The 17,820-nt window shown below is 38.4% G+C and overlaps 1 protein-coding gene across 1 annotated transcript in view; it reads right to left on the bottom strand.

The window, feature by feature from the left end:
• Window positions 1-1,504: 1,504 nt before the first annotated feature.
• The window catches only part of LOC124804893 (centrosomal protein of 135 kDa-like), a 412,291-nt gene continuing 395,975 nt past the window's right edge, over window positions 1,505-17,820 (bottom strand). Inside the window, exons 21-23 of the mRNA XM_047265266.1 lie at window positions 13,204-13,406; window positions 11,009-11,140; window positions 1,505-1,723 (exon numbers count right to left, since the gene is read on the bottom strand). Coding sequence (XP_047121222.1) covers window positions 1,558-1,723; window positions 11,009-11,140; window positions 13,204-13,406 — 501 coding nt within the window. The 3' untranslated portion in view covers window positions 1,505-1,557. The remainder of the gene's footprint in view (window positions 1,724-11,008; window positions 11,141-13,203; window positions 13,407-17,820) is intronic.

A 17,820-nucleotide genomic window follows, 5' to 3' on the forward strand; every position in this document is an offset into this window, starting at 1 on the left:
ATGATTCCATACCAATCTGGCCCTTCGTTACTAGTCTAGGGCAAAATAAATATTTATACATATTTTACATTCTAGGTGCATACCAAAAGTTATGGCTACTTTATGTTTAGGAACTGTGGGTAATACGCTAGTCTTAAGTCCATCTCCACTCTGATGTTATTGTTGTATTTTGAATAAGTTACTACCACCTTCTCTTGCCAGATAGGGCTATAGCCCTCATCTGTTTTTATGTATTTTTTCCATGCAGAAATTCTGAAGATGCCTCAAAAAGGCTTGTTTTGATTACTCCAACCTTACAACCACTCTACACTTGCCTTATTCCCAATTCAGAATGGAGATCGAACAAGGTGGTGCAGTGGTTAGCATACTGGACTCGCATTCTGGAGGACGACGGTTCAAGCCCGTGTCCAGCCGTCCTGATTTATGTTTTATGTGATTTCCCTAAATCACTGCACGCAAATGCCAGGATGGTTCCTCTGAAAGTGCATGGTCAACTTCCTTCCGCATCCTTCTCTAATCTGATGGGACTGATGGCCTCGCTGTTTGGTCCCCTTATCTCAAATCAACCAATCAGAAGTGAGTTAGCCTTAATTTAGATTTTCTGTTTATGTGTGTTTATGTAGATCATTATTTTGTTATATCATTTGCTTACTGTGACTTTGATTATTGTTGTGAGAGACTGTGAATGTAGCCAGCTGCCCAGACAGTGACTTCTTGTACTGGTGGCTTACTGTTTGACGTTGATTAAGGCAAGGCTGGAGTATTGTCTTGTAGGAGGTACAAAGCAAATTGTTGCCAGAGAATGGTTAGCAGAGCAAGGCTTAAAGCAACAGCAAAACAATATTTCCCATTGCTGAATGACTGCTGTGCTCTTTCTGATTAAAGTTATCATTAACTAAATAATCATCAGATTTTTTTTAAGTAAGGTAACAGCTTGTCTCCTATAATGGTTGCTAGCACATCTCTTACTTCATGTTAGATTAATTTTCCAACTATTTTCAGCAATAATCTGTGGAGGTGGGTGTGATATATTACATAAATAATTTTCACAATGGCTGTTTGCGGAGATGCAATGTGAATTACATATGTCCTTGTACATGCATCCTATGTGTCCTTGGGCACAATGTAAACTGACACGGACATCCCCAATTACAGACATGGACCACTGTCCAATACATGGTGTTTTGGGTAATCATTTACATCTTCTTCAAATACCAAGTATTACTTTGCCTGTGTTCTGATAACAATGCAAAAATAATCCACAGCAATACATCTAAGGGGATATTCACAATGTGCTTAACAAACACGGGTTACTATATATCACGTGTCAGTGTCTGTTTTGATAAAAGGAGTATTGATATAACTTTCAGAGTTCATATTCAATGTCTACTAAAAACCACAAAACTGTTGGCAAATGTTTTATTACACAGATGACACATGCATTAATTTTAAATACAACAAAACAAAATTTGGCAACTACTATATACGTGTTTCAGAAAGAACTTGTTGGTGCTAAGGTATAACATGTTTGTTGTTAGTACTTTGTAGCAAAGAACTTTAGATACTACTGGTTTCAGGGTCAGGACACAAGCAGTGAGTAGGCAGAAGAGCAGATCGTGCTGAACATGGTCGCGAAGGAATCTTGTAACGAAGGGAAGAAGCTGTTGCGCCCGGGCTGGCAGATCGCCGAGTCGGAGACAGAGCACGAGTGGCAGGGCAAGTCCTGCAGTAACAGCACAACAAACCTGCCCACAGCTTGTACTTACATAGAATACTGTATGACATGGTACAGACTACAGCTAAAACTATGTTGTAATCATAACAGGCTGCAAGATATAGTAGGTTATTGTACAAAGGAAGCAGGATTACAAGTGACAAAAATTAAAAATTTGAAGCTCCAGGTACCACTTGTTTGGACTCGAATTTGGACCTGGTACATTGAGAAAATAAATCATATCAAAATTCAAGTAATTTTAATAACAGAATTTGAGCCTTGATGATGTGAAACTATAAGAGTGTGGAAAAGTTAGGAGGATAACGACTGGGCTAGCTATGTAGAAATGTAAGCAACAGCACATGACACTTTATATGAAGTGAATTAAATGTACTTACATGAAATGATTTCTTTGCAAACCATTCAGATACCCTAATCAGCAGTGTAATGAATATGTTGTGACAACTGCAAATTTCTGCCAGCCAGGGCTTGGTTGCAGTCACCTTAATCACTTTTTCATTGTAAATGATATTTCCACATACAATTACAAAATACTGCATACAGATGTTCTTCCATGGGGTATATGTGAATAACATCACTAGGAGAAATGATCTGGTAAACACTTTACTACGGAGTTTGCATTTCTTTGCTGCTGCAGGACCAAAGTATTGCACTTTTTTGTAGTGTTTATTGTATGATGAAAATGGATTCTGTACAATAACTGCTGCTGCTCTACACAACTGCCATGTCACTGAGAGGTCTGTGAAGATGTGCTACAACTGAATCTTCATCCACATGAAATAGTAGCGACTTCTCTGGTGTACTACTGGTTAGTTAGTTTCATGTTCCATAGATCATTTGCATGCTTAATCGTAATGATGCAGAATAAGTCATTTTACATTCATATTACACATTTGTTTGTAGCTATGAATACATGCTGACCATTTACATTAAAATAAAAAAAATACAAATGTAAGTTAGTAATTCCTACCCACCACCTTTCACAGATTAAAGAAATAAAAGTTATACTACAGAATAGAAGGAGCTGTCAAGGGAAAACTGTTTTAGTTTGTCTTTAAATTTAACTTTGCTGTCTGTCAGACATTTTATATCACTGTGCAAGAGATCAAATATTTTGGCTGCAGCACTGTTCATCCAGTTTTGTGCTAAAAACAATATTATATGGAGTAATGTAAATCATCTTTTCTTCTGATATTGTTATTGTGTAATCACTTACAACAAACTTCATGGGGAAATAAATACAATGTGAACTAACTAATTCCTTGAAAAAATATCTACAAAATAATCATTGGTGAGAACCATGTATTATTTGCACTGCACAATTTTGGGCAATGCAAACTTTTTTTTTGTTTTCAAAAATCTGTTACCCAGAACATTATTTCATATGACATTATTGAATGGAAATGTGAAAAAATGTCAACTTACTAGTCTCTCAGCAAGATTTGTAAAGATTTTAAGTGGAAATGTTGTGACAGCTGTGTTGCAAAAATGTGTGAACTGACCACAACTGTTCACAGCCAGTAAAAGATAGCTGCATCAAGTATCCATCAGTGTGCCTACTTACTAACAGCCATAATGTTGGAAACAAGTGGTGTGCATGGGCATTGGTCAACAAAAAGCAACAGCAGTCCAAACTAAGCACTGTACAGTACAGACAAGTCTTTCCACAATCTATAACTGCAATCCACGGACTACTTGAGTAGAGCTTAATGCAGGCTCCCCATGGACGCATATGGAGGTTTGTTTGGTGCACCCTGTTTATTTTTGCTCTCACTTCATTACATCTGCAATATACATGGCACCTCATGATCATGGGTAAGTTCACTTCGTTTCTGGACACATGTCCAAAATTCTCCCATGGTCAGGTGATCAGTCAATGGGCTCATCACTGAGGAGTGTATATCCTCTAGGACAGTGTTCCAGTGGAACAGCAATGCATCACCTTGCTAAGATTGCCATTTAAGAGACATTGCAATCAGATTTCCTTTTTGTCATTTGTTCATTTACTCATTTGTGAAGAATAAATATATTTTTTGGTGAACATGTACTTATTCATTTCCGTCACCACACTGTCCCTATAGACTACATCCTGAACACAGTGCATAGGTGTGGCAGAAATCAGGCTCACTGTATGACAGGCATGTAAGTGGCAATACCCACATGTTCTCACTTCAGTGTCACTGAACTAAGTTGTTTTAGGAGTTCAATGATGTGTTTGTTCCAATTTAAATCTTATCAATATGGACAACTAAAAAGTTTGAAGTTTCCACCCTATTTATTATTTCCCTACCATGTAAGTGCTTTAGTGTCCGCAGATGTGTAGAACTGAATATGTCATGTCTTTGAAATTGAGAGCAGTATCTTTTGCGGAAAACCACTCAATAATACTTTTAAAAATATTACAGGATTTACCATTTCTTCTGTTATTGTATGTAGGTATGTATGTATGTATGTTCCACACTAACTCTTTCTCAGATAATCAGCACTGAGAGGATTGTACTCTGCTGGATTAACAAAGTTAATCAAATTAAAGTAATTCCCTAATTCTATTTTATTGTTACTTGACAATGGGAAGTCATTATATGGCAATAAGAGCTGTGCACCAACTGTACACACTGCATAATAAATTTGCTACTCTTTCTGGAGTCCTTTTTTTCATGACTCATGCATTTTCATCAATAAAACATGCTGTGCAAACAGTCTTGAGAGAGTGCAGTGCAGAATGGTGAAATTCTATGAGTGTTTGTGGGAATGTGAAGGAGCCATTATTGTACACATTTTCAATGGCTTCAGTCTAAATCAGAGTCCAAATAGCACATGGTTGCTATTTTGATTGTTATATTACTTCCTTTTGCATTTCAAACATTTGAAGTTTTATTGAAAAATTGACAACTTCTAGTGTAACAATCCCACTAATGTTAATCAAATCTATAAATATCAACTAGTTTAATTCAATCTGCTAAACTATATACAAGTACTATAAAAATTGTTAAAACTGTATAATTATACTAGTGTAGTATACAAATATATTAACACTGCATATCAAATATTAAATGATCTGGTCGATCAAAATTTATCTTAACACACTGTAATGCACAAAGCAATACAGACAACAAATAAAAGCAATAATTACATGTGTGTCAGTTAAGAGTTGTGTATAAGCAATATGATTCATGGCTGAAGCAATCATCTATTCCATTCTGTAAATATCACATAGAGAAGACGTTGAGTTGCAAACAGAAACATCAAAAAGACTGCTATACATTTGAGCTTTCAATCAAAGGGCCTTCTAAGGTTAAACTCACACGCTCATGATCACTGTCTCTGTCCACTAACATGAGACTGCATACAGCAACCTGATGGGAGAAGCCACCTGTGAGTGATGGTATGTAATGAGGCTGGGGTGTGGTGGGGGAGGGGGAGGGATAGCAGAGTGTGAGTGGGAGAGAGTGTAGTGCTGCTTGTGGGAGTGTGCAGGGACATGGTAGGAACCAGGCAGGACTGCTGGAGGAGGGGGGTGGGCGGGGGTGGGGGTGGGGGGGGGGAGGAGGTTAGAGGGACCGCATGCCCCTCCATATCCACATCCAGTGACGCCTGTAGGTTGAAGATGACACAGTGGTCGGTCAGTACCTTTGGACCTTCCTGGCCTGTTCGGAGGTTAGAGGGACCGCATGCCCCTCCATATCCACATCCAGTGACGCCTGTAGGTTGAAGATGACACAGTGGTCGGTCAGTACCTTTGGACCTTCCTGGCCTGTTCGGACGGAACTTAGTTTAGTTTAGAGGAGGGAGAAAATGACTAGTGTGTGCTATGTAGTGCTGGAGTGGGAGCACAGAAGAGGATGGGTGGGTAAGGACAAGAACTAGTGACGGTTGTGGTCAGAGGGGTTATGGGAACATGGAATATATTGCAGGGAGAGTTTCCACCTGCACAGTTCATAAAAGCTGGTGTTGGTAGGAAGGATCCAGATGGCACAGGTTAATAAGCAGTCACTGAAGTGAAGCACGTGATGTTGGACAGTATGTTCTGCAACTGGGTGGTCCAGCTGTCTCTTGGGCAAAGTTTGTCAGTGGGCGTTCATGCAGAGAGGCAGTTTGTTGGTTGCCACACCCACATAGAAAGCAGCACAGTGGTTGCAGCCAAGTTTGTAGATCACATGACTACTTTCACAGGTAGCCCTGCCCTTGATGTGGTAGGTGATGCCTATTGCTGAACTGTAATAGGTGGTGGTGGTGGTGGTGGGAGCAAGTACAGGACATGTATTGCATCTAGATCTATTGCAGATATATGGGCCATGAAGCAATGGTTTGGAGACCAGGGATGGAAAAGGGATGGGCAGTGGAATACAACTGTGAGAGGGGTGGGAAGGATAGTGGGTAGGACATTCCTCATATCAGAGCACCACGAGAGATGGTCGAAATCCTGGCAAAGAATTCTTAGCTGCACGGACTGTGCAGATTTCTACATGGACATGACAACCAACACAGAATATCTCGTCATGCCACCACTTACAAAACTGTAACAATCCCAACTGATTGTTGGATTATTAAAGTCTCCTCCACTGATGTCTGTATGATCAGGGAACTTATACACTACTATTGTAGCATTTTTCTTTGCTACTTCTGTACTTTTAACTCTTTCATGATAGATTTCATTTACTTTTGCATGGACATGAATTCAAAAGTTTGCACAGCATTTTGGTTTTAAAAAAATAGTGAAATAGGGGGGGGGGGGGGGGTGAGAGAGAGAGAAGTAGAAAAGGTATCTTAACATCTTCTGCAGGAATGTTTTGACTCTTCATGTACAACACAATGAAGAAAGAAACACAGTTTGTCAGTGCAAGACACTATCATCACATTTTTGCACCTAAAAATCCAAAATTTCCAATACTAAAATTATGAATGATAATTATGGACTACATTTTATGCTGTCATTTCCTACAATTGTTGGTATTCTGGTTCACTATTGACATTTTAGCTCTCTGAGTCAGGAGTAAATGTGGATTTTAAGTGTTCTAACAACAAAATATTACTTTTTCATAACTCAAATAGAATAAGTAATTGTTCAAATTTATTTTTGTACTAGCTGTACCTGGCCAAACTTTGCTGTTTCTTACTCCACTTAAAAGGAAAAGAAAGAACCAGAGAAAATACACATTTCTCATATGTATGGGAAATGGATATATATCCTAATCTTCTTCTCTCCAGTGTCTCTGTCCATCTTCTAATCCCCCATGTCTTCATCTCCTCATGCCTCCCCCCCCCCCCCTCTATGTCCATCTCCTCCTTCCTGTTTTCTGTTTCCATTTCTTCCCACCCCTCTGTCCATCTCCTCTTCCCTCCTCTCTCTGGCCCTGAACCTTGCTTATTGTTATTACACATTCAGATTCTGTAGTAAATAAACCAACGTTATATGTATTTGTACACACACACACACACACACACACACACACACACACACACACACACACACACATGTCTAAACGTTTATTACAGTAACGTGAAAAAATTGGAACTAAATTGGAAATGTTCATTTTGAGATTTATGGTGACAAAGTTTTCCCTATATGCATTAAAAAGATATATATATACCTAAAAACCACACACCCAAATTGGGAATCTATGTTGTGTCAAAATTTCAGAACAGTCGGTCAAGAAGTTTCAGTGAATAATGATTTTTATCAAACTAACATTTACATTTTTATTACATATATACCAGATGGCATTCCAGTAGATATATAAAAACATCCGGGTATTCGAATGCAATGTTGTGTCAAAATTTCACAGCATGAAGAATGTTCAGAGATTTGCAGTTTTGAAGAAATGAATATCTACATATGGAAAATGTAGATGTTCCTAACTGCAAATCTCCCAAAGTTTCTGACTGAATGCTTTGAAATTTTGACATAATGTTGCACTGGAATATGTACATGTTTTTATATACATGATTTTTAATGTAATTTAATATATAATTTTTTTACAAATTTAATAATAAAGAAAGGCTGTTACAAAAAATCTCAAAAGTTATACATATTATATACCATATATTAAAGAAATAGGTGCCTAAAAATGCATACTAAAGCAATTGGTCGAGAACTTTTGGAGATATATGATTTTCAACAAATGAACACTCAAATTTTTATTTATGTAGACTGCTTGAAATCAGTCTCCATTTCCGTTACAAAACTCTCATTTCAAGGAGCCTGGAAACAACACTGTCTGTACTACAAATATTACCATCTCTTCTCATAAGAAATTCTACTTCTTCCAGCTGATAGATGTGATCTGCTCCTTAATCTTTTGCAAATACATGATAGAAACTTTTGTTGCTGCAATAAGAACTGTCACTGATACCTACAGATTACAGATGAAATAAATCACACATTCTGAAGGACAGACAACATTACATAGAGAGAGAGAGAGAGAGAGAGAGAGAGAGAGAGAGAGAGACTGCATACCCAACTGTTAAAAGCATTGCACATGAAGAGTTCTAGGTTTCAGTCTGACATACAGTTTGGATTTGACAAGCCTATACACTGCTGCACAGTAAAAGGACTCATCCTGAATTTTAAAAAAAAACTCTTCCAACCTTAAAAAGGCACTTACAAATCAAGTTTTTTCCAGGTAACATTGCTCTGGTGCTAGCTGTTATTCATGATTCACTAATGAAACTGCTGATAGAAGCGGTCAATGGCTTTGAGAGTGATCAGAGTGAGTCCTCCTTGCTTCCTTCAATAGTTTGTCCAGTTGACATGCACCAATCTGTGCTTCTACATACCTCAGATAAATGATTTGCAGGGACCATGTCACATAACAAAATGCACCAACCAATGTCACTACTGAGTTACACCTGACTGTGTCTGGAGCATACAAAAGATTTTTAGGGGGTTCTGTACCTCAACTGGCAAAATTTGAACCCTTATAGGATCACTTTGTTGCCGATCTGTTTGCCTGTCAGTCTATGAAGACTTGTTTTTGTCAGGGACAGATAAGTTTCACAGTACAAGTAAAGAGAAAAATCCAAAGCTGTTAATTGGTAATTACGTCACCTGTTTTTTCTATTTTTCGTCCACCCATCTGTTTAGTTTGTCAAGAACCCTTTTTCTTATGAATGGGTAGAGGTATCAAGTTGAAATTAATGTCAAATATCAAGGTCTACAGTCCCCTGGTGTTGTAAAAAATTTAAGTTTGTTATTCAGTGCAATAAAAAGATAGGGCCACCTGTAAGGACCCCTTTTTCTCAGGAGCATCAAGCTGAAATTTATGTCGAACACCAAGGTCTACGGTCTCTTGGCAGTGTATATAATTTAAGCTTCTAAGGCAAAGTGATCAAAAGATAGGGCCATATATGTGACATATTTTGCTACTCACATATTCACTCTTCAAAACCTATAGATAAACTATCTATATACACGTCGGGCCTGCTGGTTCAGCGGTAAAGCATATGCCTGGAAACTGATTGGTCCGGGATTGAATCTCAGCTGGACCATGGATTTTTCAACTTCGTTCTAATCTAGCCTTCACCTCTCAACAATGTGAGGAGCCACCAGAAACAAGTAGTAGTTCAGATTCCACTTTAAACTGTATGTTCCCTTTCCCCAGTTGGATAACTGGGGTATGTCAGGGACACACCAAGTCACAGAAATGGCATCCAATAGAAAGACATGCAGCAGGCCATTGAGCCACACGAAATTATTATTATTATTATTATTATTATTATTATTATTATTATTACCATCATCATCATCATCATCAACAAATATAATTGAGTTTGCACAGAAACCTCAGTCTGTGAGTCCTACTTGCACTTGTTCAGCTCCCCCCCCTCCCTCCCCGCTCCAGTCCAGGTAATGATAGCTGTAGGAGATCCTGAAGTGCTGTGTATGATCCAAAGAAATGTTCCCATTCCTCCTCCACATGAGACTACTAAAATCCTAGTGAACAAGTGAGAAGCATTTGTAACAAACTGCGAGAGTTTGAAGCAATTCCAAAACACAGTGGAGTTCATATAATTCTAGGTACCTGAAATTGATAGTAGTTAAATTCTTGAGAGTCAATCTAACAGTATATTGAAAGGACAGGCTTGAAAGGATAGGCTACTGAGAACAGGAAGTGGTGTATTTGTTGCAGTAGACAAGAAGCTCAGATTCACAGGGATAGTAGTAAAAGATGTATTTGTTAAAGATATTAACTGGTTTTACACAAACTGATTGTCTTTAAACATTTGAAAATGACGTCACACTCAGTTCTGTATTGTCAAAAATACCACACCTCCTATAACTGCAGTGTACTAACAAAAAATAATGAACAGAATAGACAGTTCTGACTTTTAGGGTGTGCACATTGATGAAATCGTAAACTGAAAAACCATATAGTAGACATGTTGGAACTTTCAGGTTCAGCTACTTCTGTCATGAGATAATTGCCAACTTTGGAACTCAAAAAAAGTGAGTTGATATATTTTCCATGTTTCCATTCATTGACATCCTATGGGAGGATATACTGCAGTAACTCCTTGCTTAGGGAGGTACTGCAAGACAGAATGTGAATAGAATCAAGTATGTATTTCACACAGATGCATCTTGCAGGCATCTCTTTAAGAAACTGGGGACATTAACTAAAACCTCACATAACTTTTATTCACAGATGAAATTTATTGTCCACAGTTCATTGCAGCGTGAAAGTAGCAGAGACATTTACAAATATATTATAAGAAAGAAAAATGATCTAGACTCTCCTCTGATAAATTTAGCTTTAACACAGAAAAGAGTGAAATAACAAGTTATAAAACTCCTTGACAATCTGCCTTTTGAAATACAATGTCCCATGGATCAAGCTTGTAGGCCTTAGAGGATTTCTTTTTTTGAAGAGAAATAAGTAATCAGTCACAATCTGTAAATGGCCAGTATTCCTTTCCTGTTCATCTGCTCCCTCTCTCCCCTACCATCAGCCACACTTCTGCAAAGCACCCTACCACTCCCCACCTCCTTTCTCCCCTTGCCCACTCCTCACTACACAACTCCTCATCCCAGTCAAACTGCAGTGCCAGCACGATCTAGTGAGCCAGAGTGGTTGTGTGTGTGTGTGTGTGTGTGTGTGTGTGTGTGTGTGTGTGTGTGTGAACGTGCCAGTTGATTGTAAGTAAAGCACAATGAATTTCAATGCCTGACAGCATTATTATTTGACAGCTTCACTCAAGAAACAAGAGATAATTCGATAAGATATTTTTTAAAACTGAATATCAAGCAATACAGGAGTAACAAATATACCTCACCTTCTAGATTCGTCTAGCATGCGTGCCCGTTCAAAACGTTCATTTGTAATCTGCCTCTGTAGGTCTGCCACTTGCCTGCTGTACTCAGCTGCTTGGGTCTGGTAACGTCGAAGATCTGCTGCCCCTGCATCTCTTGTGAACAAAACAAATATACCAGCTACAATAAAAATTCCAAGAAATTGCTGATAAACCTATACATAAATTATTGCAAGTAAAATATCACAACATGCCATCAGAAAATTGTGAGAAAAGTATACATGTACAGCACATAGACAAGGTGTGTATTCTGAATTATGGATGGACTAAAGGTGCTTGGAGTGAACATTGTAACACAAAAATGGAGAACAAGTAGGTACATGTGGAAGCACAAACGTTTAGTAGTATTTCTTCATACCACAAGAGAATTTCAGACAGATACTGCAGAACAGTTTTCACAGAACAAAGAAAGCACGGCAGGTATAATACATTTATATAACTTTGTAACACTGTAACAGCCATTTTACATGATGCATTAAAGGCCAGAAGAATTTTATGTACACAAAACAGAATTAGGACCAGTATTAATATGATGAGAGACAGAATTGATGGCCAGTACTTAACTTGAGAAGACAGAATGTATAGTACTGCTGATAGACACATTTAAAAATAAAATTGGGGTACTATCTTGGCTTTCAGAAATAACACTCACTTCCATGGGAGGATGAGAGGGATGAGTTTGGAAAGGTTTTTAAGAAAAACTAGGTTACTTTCACCCAGGGATAAAATAGGCCCACCTGTAGTGATGACCAGAACAGACAAATATGAACGAGATGGTGTCAGACAGAGTATGCCAGAGATAATACATTGATGCACTGTGCCAACTTCAGCACACAGATAATGATAGAGTGAGACATACAGATGGATTAAGTGGAACAGAAATATGAGACTGTGATGGTAAGATTTTTCTTTGTCTGCTTGACAATGATAAATAAAAGAATGAATGATGTCCTAGTCTAGTACAGGGTTGACTAGTGTCAAACAATGACTATTCAATTCATGTTGCAACTGTGATACAAATGACAAAATTCTTCTTATGACAAATTATTAGAATAGGCTGCCATGTTGAGTAGGGCATTATCCAATGGTGAATGTGTTTCAGTTTGCACAGCAAATATTAATTTCAGAACTTCCTTTAAGATGTAATGACTGCAGCTTGCTTGTGAAATTTGCCAAGTGTTGTACTAGGTGACAAGTGCAAAGTACTTCACTGTTGTAGTCAGGAAAATCATTTGTTTGTAAATGTATGTTACCGAGTACAGTAATAAGTAAAATAATTAAAAACTCATTCTGCCAAAGAGAATCAAGAGAGCTTGTAATAGTAAGGAACCAAATTTTAAAGATAGTTATCTTGCCATGGCATATTCTTGTTATATAGGAAAAACAATTATATGTTTGTCAACAATGACAGTGAAGTTCACAGCATTTCCTAGTTTCCTTTTCTAAGCATGTCATTTTATGTTTTGAATAATTTTATTGTTCCTTAGGACAGCTGTCACATCCACAAGTATTCTGAAAGTTTATAACACAACACTGGTCTCAATTGTTCTATCAGAATTTTGAATAGGATCACAGTCTCTGAGCAGTCAAAGAATTTGCAGTGAGGTGGTCAGCATTCTGGCTTGAGAATCATGACAGCCATCTACGTCTTCTGTTGACGGACAGTACTTGCCCTGGTGCTGAATGTGCACTGGACACTATACTTTTCTTTTATTGAGGAATTTTTTGAGCAAAATAATACAGTAGCAACAAAGCTGCTGCTAGGATCTCAGACAGACATGTACATTTATACAGCAAGCCATTTGACACTACACCACCAGCATACACAGTAACTGTCTGCTTAACTTCTTCCACTTCTACTTGGAAGTAACAATTGTCACTGCTAGTCAGTGGATAGGCTTTTTGCCACATACTATTGAATATAATGAACAGGAAGCCTATTTGCCATTCCTGTAGTCAACCTTCCCCCCCCCCCCCCCCCCCCCCCCCCCCCCCCCCCCGCCCTCCACCACCACCCCTCAGAGCAATCCAACCAAAACAAATGTTGCCTTTTAATGACATAATATTTCATTTGTAGTTACAAAACTATTATAACAATCACCCATGAAATTTTCAATCAAAATTACATTCACAATAAAACAATAAAACATCAAACTTACAGATCAGCTTGGAGATCTGATACTTTCTGCCTCAGGCGAGTCACCTCGCATTCAGCATCTTGGGATGATCGCCGAAACCTCAATGCCTCTTGACGACTACTGTCCAGGATTTCTTCCAAAGAGACGACAGTTGCTTGTTCCTTTGACAGTTGCACTTGTAAACATTCCACCTCTTTCCGTAGCTGACACACTTCTCTCTCAAGCTGATGGATGAGAAAGATCATTAGAGCATCACCAAATGCTAATCAGTGCATTGTCAATAGGTAGTTATGATGTGATAGAACTGAAGATATAATTATTACTATACAACTATAACATACATCAGTGCTGCTGGACAGGAAATAGACAAAATTTTACTACTGTGTCATGAGATGCCTTCTTAATCTAATTTTATTATCAACAGCTCTCTGCATATTTTAAATTCTGAAATAAAATTCCGACCATATGTCACTGATAATTTATTGTTAACACCTCCTTCAGTCCATTATTTGTAAATAAATAATTTAATCCTAACTTTCTTCTTGTCTCACTTCTTGCGAGTATCCTGATAATATGCTACATTGCTCCTTCTACCCTCTTCCTCTTTGCCACATTACACCCTATTCTTCTGCTACATGTATGTTATCAAGATGACTGAATCCATCGGAAAATTCACCTTGATACCATCTCTTACAACTGTCTTGCTGAGCACAATACACAAGATTATATATAGCATCCATTTAGCTTGCTGCATCACCATTACAATTATAAAGCTGTCATTAGGTATGGATAGACATGGTCAATCTGTCTGTATTAGCCCTTTGGGAGCCGTAGACATGTTGATACATTGTGCTGTCCAATTCCCTCGGGACATGCATGTTCACACTACCCAGTTGGCCTCTGAGTGCTATGCCTTTGTTTACACTGTTCACCCAAAAACTTCAGAGACTGCTTTTATTGCTGGGATATAAGTGATGTCATCACAGTTAACTATAGTGGCACCTTGAACTAACTATTATAAACAACAGATGTACTTTCAACCAATCAGTTGTGAGCAGGCTGTGTTTAAGTACCGGACATGTGACTGTAGTGTGTCAATGGTGTTATGTTACATCAGAATTGGGTAACGAACTGAACATCTCTAAATTAAGTGGTCAAGACATTCTCCAGAATGTTTTGATGAACAGAAAAGTATGTACAAAGTATGTCCTGCTCTCCTTGACTACCACACAACAGGCAATTCTTTTCTGGAACAAATCATTATGGGTGATGAGATTTTGTGATATCAAAACAAACTCACCCACAAAATGATAACATGCAGTAATTCACATCAAAGGTAATGCTTTGAGGACATAACCAACATTCAAGCCAATGTGACGTACAAGTTGAACAAAATCCCAAAGAAGAACTTTTCTAGCAGCTTCACATGGTTGCATGAACTTCCTGTACATTGTATTGCAGTGGGGAAAACATTGTATAAAACCCATAGCATTAAAACTCCCATCATAGTGTTTCTTTATTGTTTATTAATCCAGTCTCGAAACCTTCAGACTGATGAGGTACACTTGCTGCTGCACAGGTATGTGTATGCTGTGGATGTATTAATGTGCACAGCTATTTTTGTGTGCCAGTTTCCAATTGGCTGCTCAAGGTTAAAGTAGCTTATTTGAAATACCTGCATGCTATTTGGAATCTTGTGTTGACGTTTCTGACTTCTCCTTACATTTTCGATTATTCAGTATTACCATCAGAACATTATTCTCCTCATTTTCCTGTTATGCAAAGGCAGACTTATCTCAGTAAATGAAAATGACATATCATAGTAACTCAACAAGGGAGAAATCATAGAGATGGTATGAATGACAATGAGATTGACTTTTGATACTAACAATTGTAATGATTCTTCTGTAAAATCTTGATTCAACAGTGGAACAGGGGCATCAGCTGTTAAATATTGATGAAAGCTTTTTCTTTCTTTTCATTCATATGCATTCATCATACAGGTACATTTGACTTGTCAGAGGGCCACCCTGCAATTTTTAGGTTACATTGCTTTCCAAGTAAATTTGGCACTTGTAGATGGGCAACGTATACTGCAAATTTGTGCATCACAGCAAAGTTTGTGGATGTCAACTGATTGCAGGGCACTATCAAAATAAACAGATTTGTCCAATCTGCAGTATTTTCCTTTGGCAATTGCTGCTTCTACTGCAACTGTACTGACTCTGTATGTCTGTCTTCTATACAAATTTTCTGTAACAAAAATACCTAGTGGAAAAATTAGAAGTCATTGAGATATGATAGAAAGTGCCTTGGTCAGACTGGATGCTGTTGGCAGTTAGTCTTGAAAGCAGCCTCTTACCAGAGGCATTCTGTTGCACCCCATGTGATGTGATTGGATGATGGATGACATGCCAGTCACAGCCAAGTATGATATTCATTGTCTCCAGAAAGGCTTTCCCAGGTCTGAATGACTTATTACAAGGAATGCTTCATCCAAGGGCTGCTCAAAAATTGATGCACTCTTCACATGAGAGTGAGGAACATACAAAGTCATGTGCCTGACGTCATTCTCAGTTACATAGTTAAGGTTGCACTTCAAATTGTTGCCTGCACTCCCAAATGTAATTAAATGATTATGCTTACAAAGAGCATTTCACAAAGAACCTAAATCACAAGCAGGAACCTAAACAATTTGCATTCACAATAAATGCAAATATAATTGCAAATTTTGCCTCAAAACGCTAAAACGCAAAATTGCATAATAGGTGCTGTTCCACAGTGAATTGTATCCACATGAACTATTCTATTAGAGAGAGTTTGAAATAGCTTAATTTTTTGCATATAATTATTGAAAATGTAACCAATTTTTGGATACTGGTACTGCAGATCATATGACAAAGCCCACTTTGGAAAGTTAATATGCATAAGAACACATCTGCAAGATAAAAAGTACACCAAGATAACAATATATTGGTGCACTTGATACTTTGGTGCCATGCCATCTCTTCACACTTGAATGGTCTATATAAGATACACACCATGTAATTCAATGTAGGACTTAACTGTGGGGACCTAGCATCTTCGAACAATGAAACGAATACATTTGTCTGCCAGCTAATGTACAAAAATTGGTACAATGTGTACACTTCAACATGGGAGTTTTAGGTATGAACTACGCTTGCATCAAATGCTGGTAGAGGTCAAGCTTGAACTTCCTTGTTTACAACACTGGCAACACCAGCAAGCAATTGCACAACTGCCATTACGGAAAGGTCACTTACACAGAATGAATTTTCAGAATTGCAAGCTGCAGTTTGACCAGTTACATTAAGGCTATATCAACTGACTGAACTGTGGTCAAGCCTGCCAAATTACTGTCTAGATCAAGGAGACTCTGCATGTCTGATAGCTTCAGCCTAAAAATCTTCAATGACACCAGTATTGTGGAGACACACAACAAAAGCTTTGTGGCAAACAAAGCAGTCTGACAACACAATCTGTATATACTAAGACTAGAAAGGTAGGGGTTAAAAGACAAAAGAAGTCTAGTAACAGAATCTACAGAATATCAATTTGTACCATTCATGGGGATTCATGGCCATGTCACCCAGACTTGGAAACACTACAGATAAAACCAACAACGTACTTATGTAGAAGTAGGACCAAAAATAACTCTGTTCGCAGGGGCACACTTTCGGTGTGGTCGATGTATAGTTACTGTTTTTCTTTTCTGGTCACTACAGTGCAATGTGCAGACACAATAAGCGGACAGTTTGCCACAAGTGTAAGCAAGTTAGAATTATCATCAGAAGAGTGGCATGGAGCAGTGTGGAGAAACAAGCCTAGCCTCCTCTCATAAGGCAGTCAGCCTATGCCTGTGTTTCATGTTTCTGTGAAAGCAGAGCTGTTCCTTCTCATCCAGTCTGGTAAGTCTCCACTGCTCCAGGGTTCTGGGTGACTTTTCCAAACTCTTCCCATTCTCTAAATATCACCACTCTTTTACCTTCAGCCCTCTTCTTTCCCCTTCACCCTTCTGCCAGAAGACGAATACACTGGCTCTGAAAGTTTGTGGGTTTCAATACCTTTATGTGTATTTTCCCCTGCTCCTGCTTGTTGAATCAATTTTTCATTCATCCAATAACAGTAAATTTTCAAAAACTGTTTATTGTTGCTGCTATATTTTTCAGTTCCAGGTATTTGTTCAGTTACAGATATTGATTACAGGATTCCTAAATGTGATTATTTCTCTAGAATGGTAGCCAAATCAGAATGATTTAGTAACAATAGTGTGATGCAATTACATCAATATTGATTTTATAGTTTGAATACCCCCCCCCCCCCCCCCCATGAACCATGGACCTTGCCGTTGGTGGGGAGGCTGGCGTGCCTCAGCGATACAGATAGCTGTACCGTAGGTACAACCACAACGGAGGGGTATCTGCTGAGAGGCCAGACAAACGTGTGGTTCCTGAACAGGCGCAGCAGCCTTTTCAGTAGTTGCAAGGGCAACAGTCTGGATGATTGACTGATGTGGCCTTGTAACAATAACCAAAACGGCCTTGCTGTGCTGGTACTGCGAACGGCTGAAAGCAAGGGGAAACTACGGCCGTAACTTTTCCCGAGGGCATGCAGCTT

Source organism: Schistocerca piceifrons, chromosome 7 (assembly GCF_021461385.2).
Source record: "Schistocerca piceifrons isolate TAMUIC-IGC-003096 chromosome 7, iqSchPice1.1, whole genome shotgun sequence".
Lineage (NCBI taxonomy): Eukaryota > Metazoa > Arthropoda > Insecta > Orthoptera > Acrididae > Schistocerca > Schistocerca piceifrons.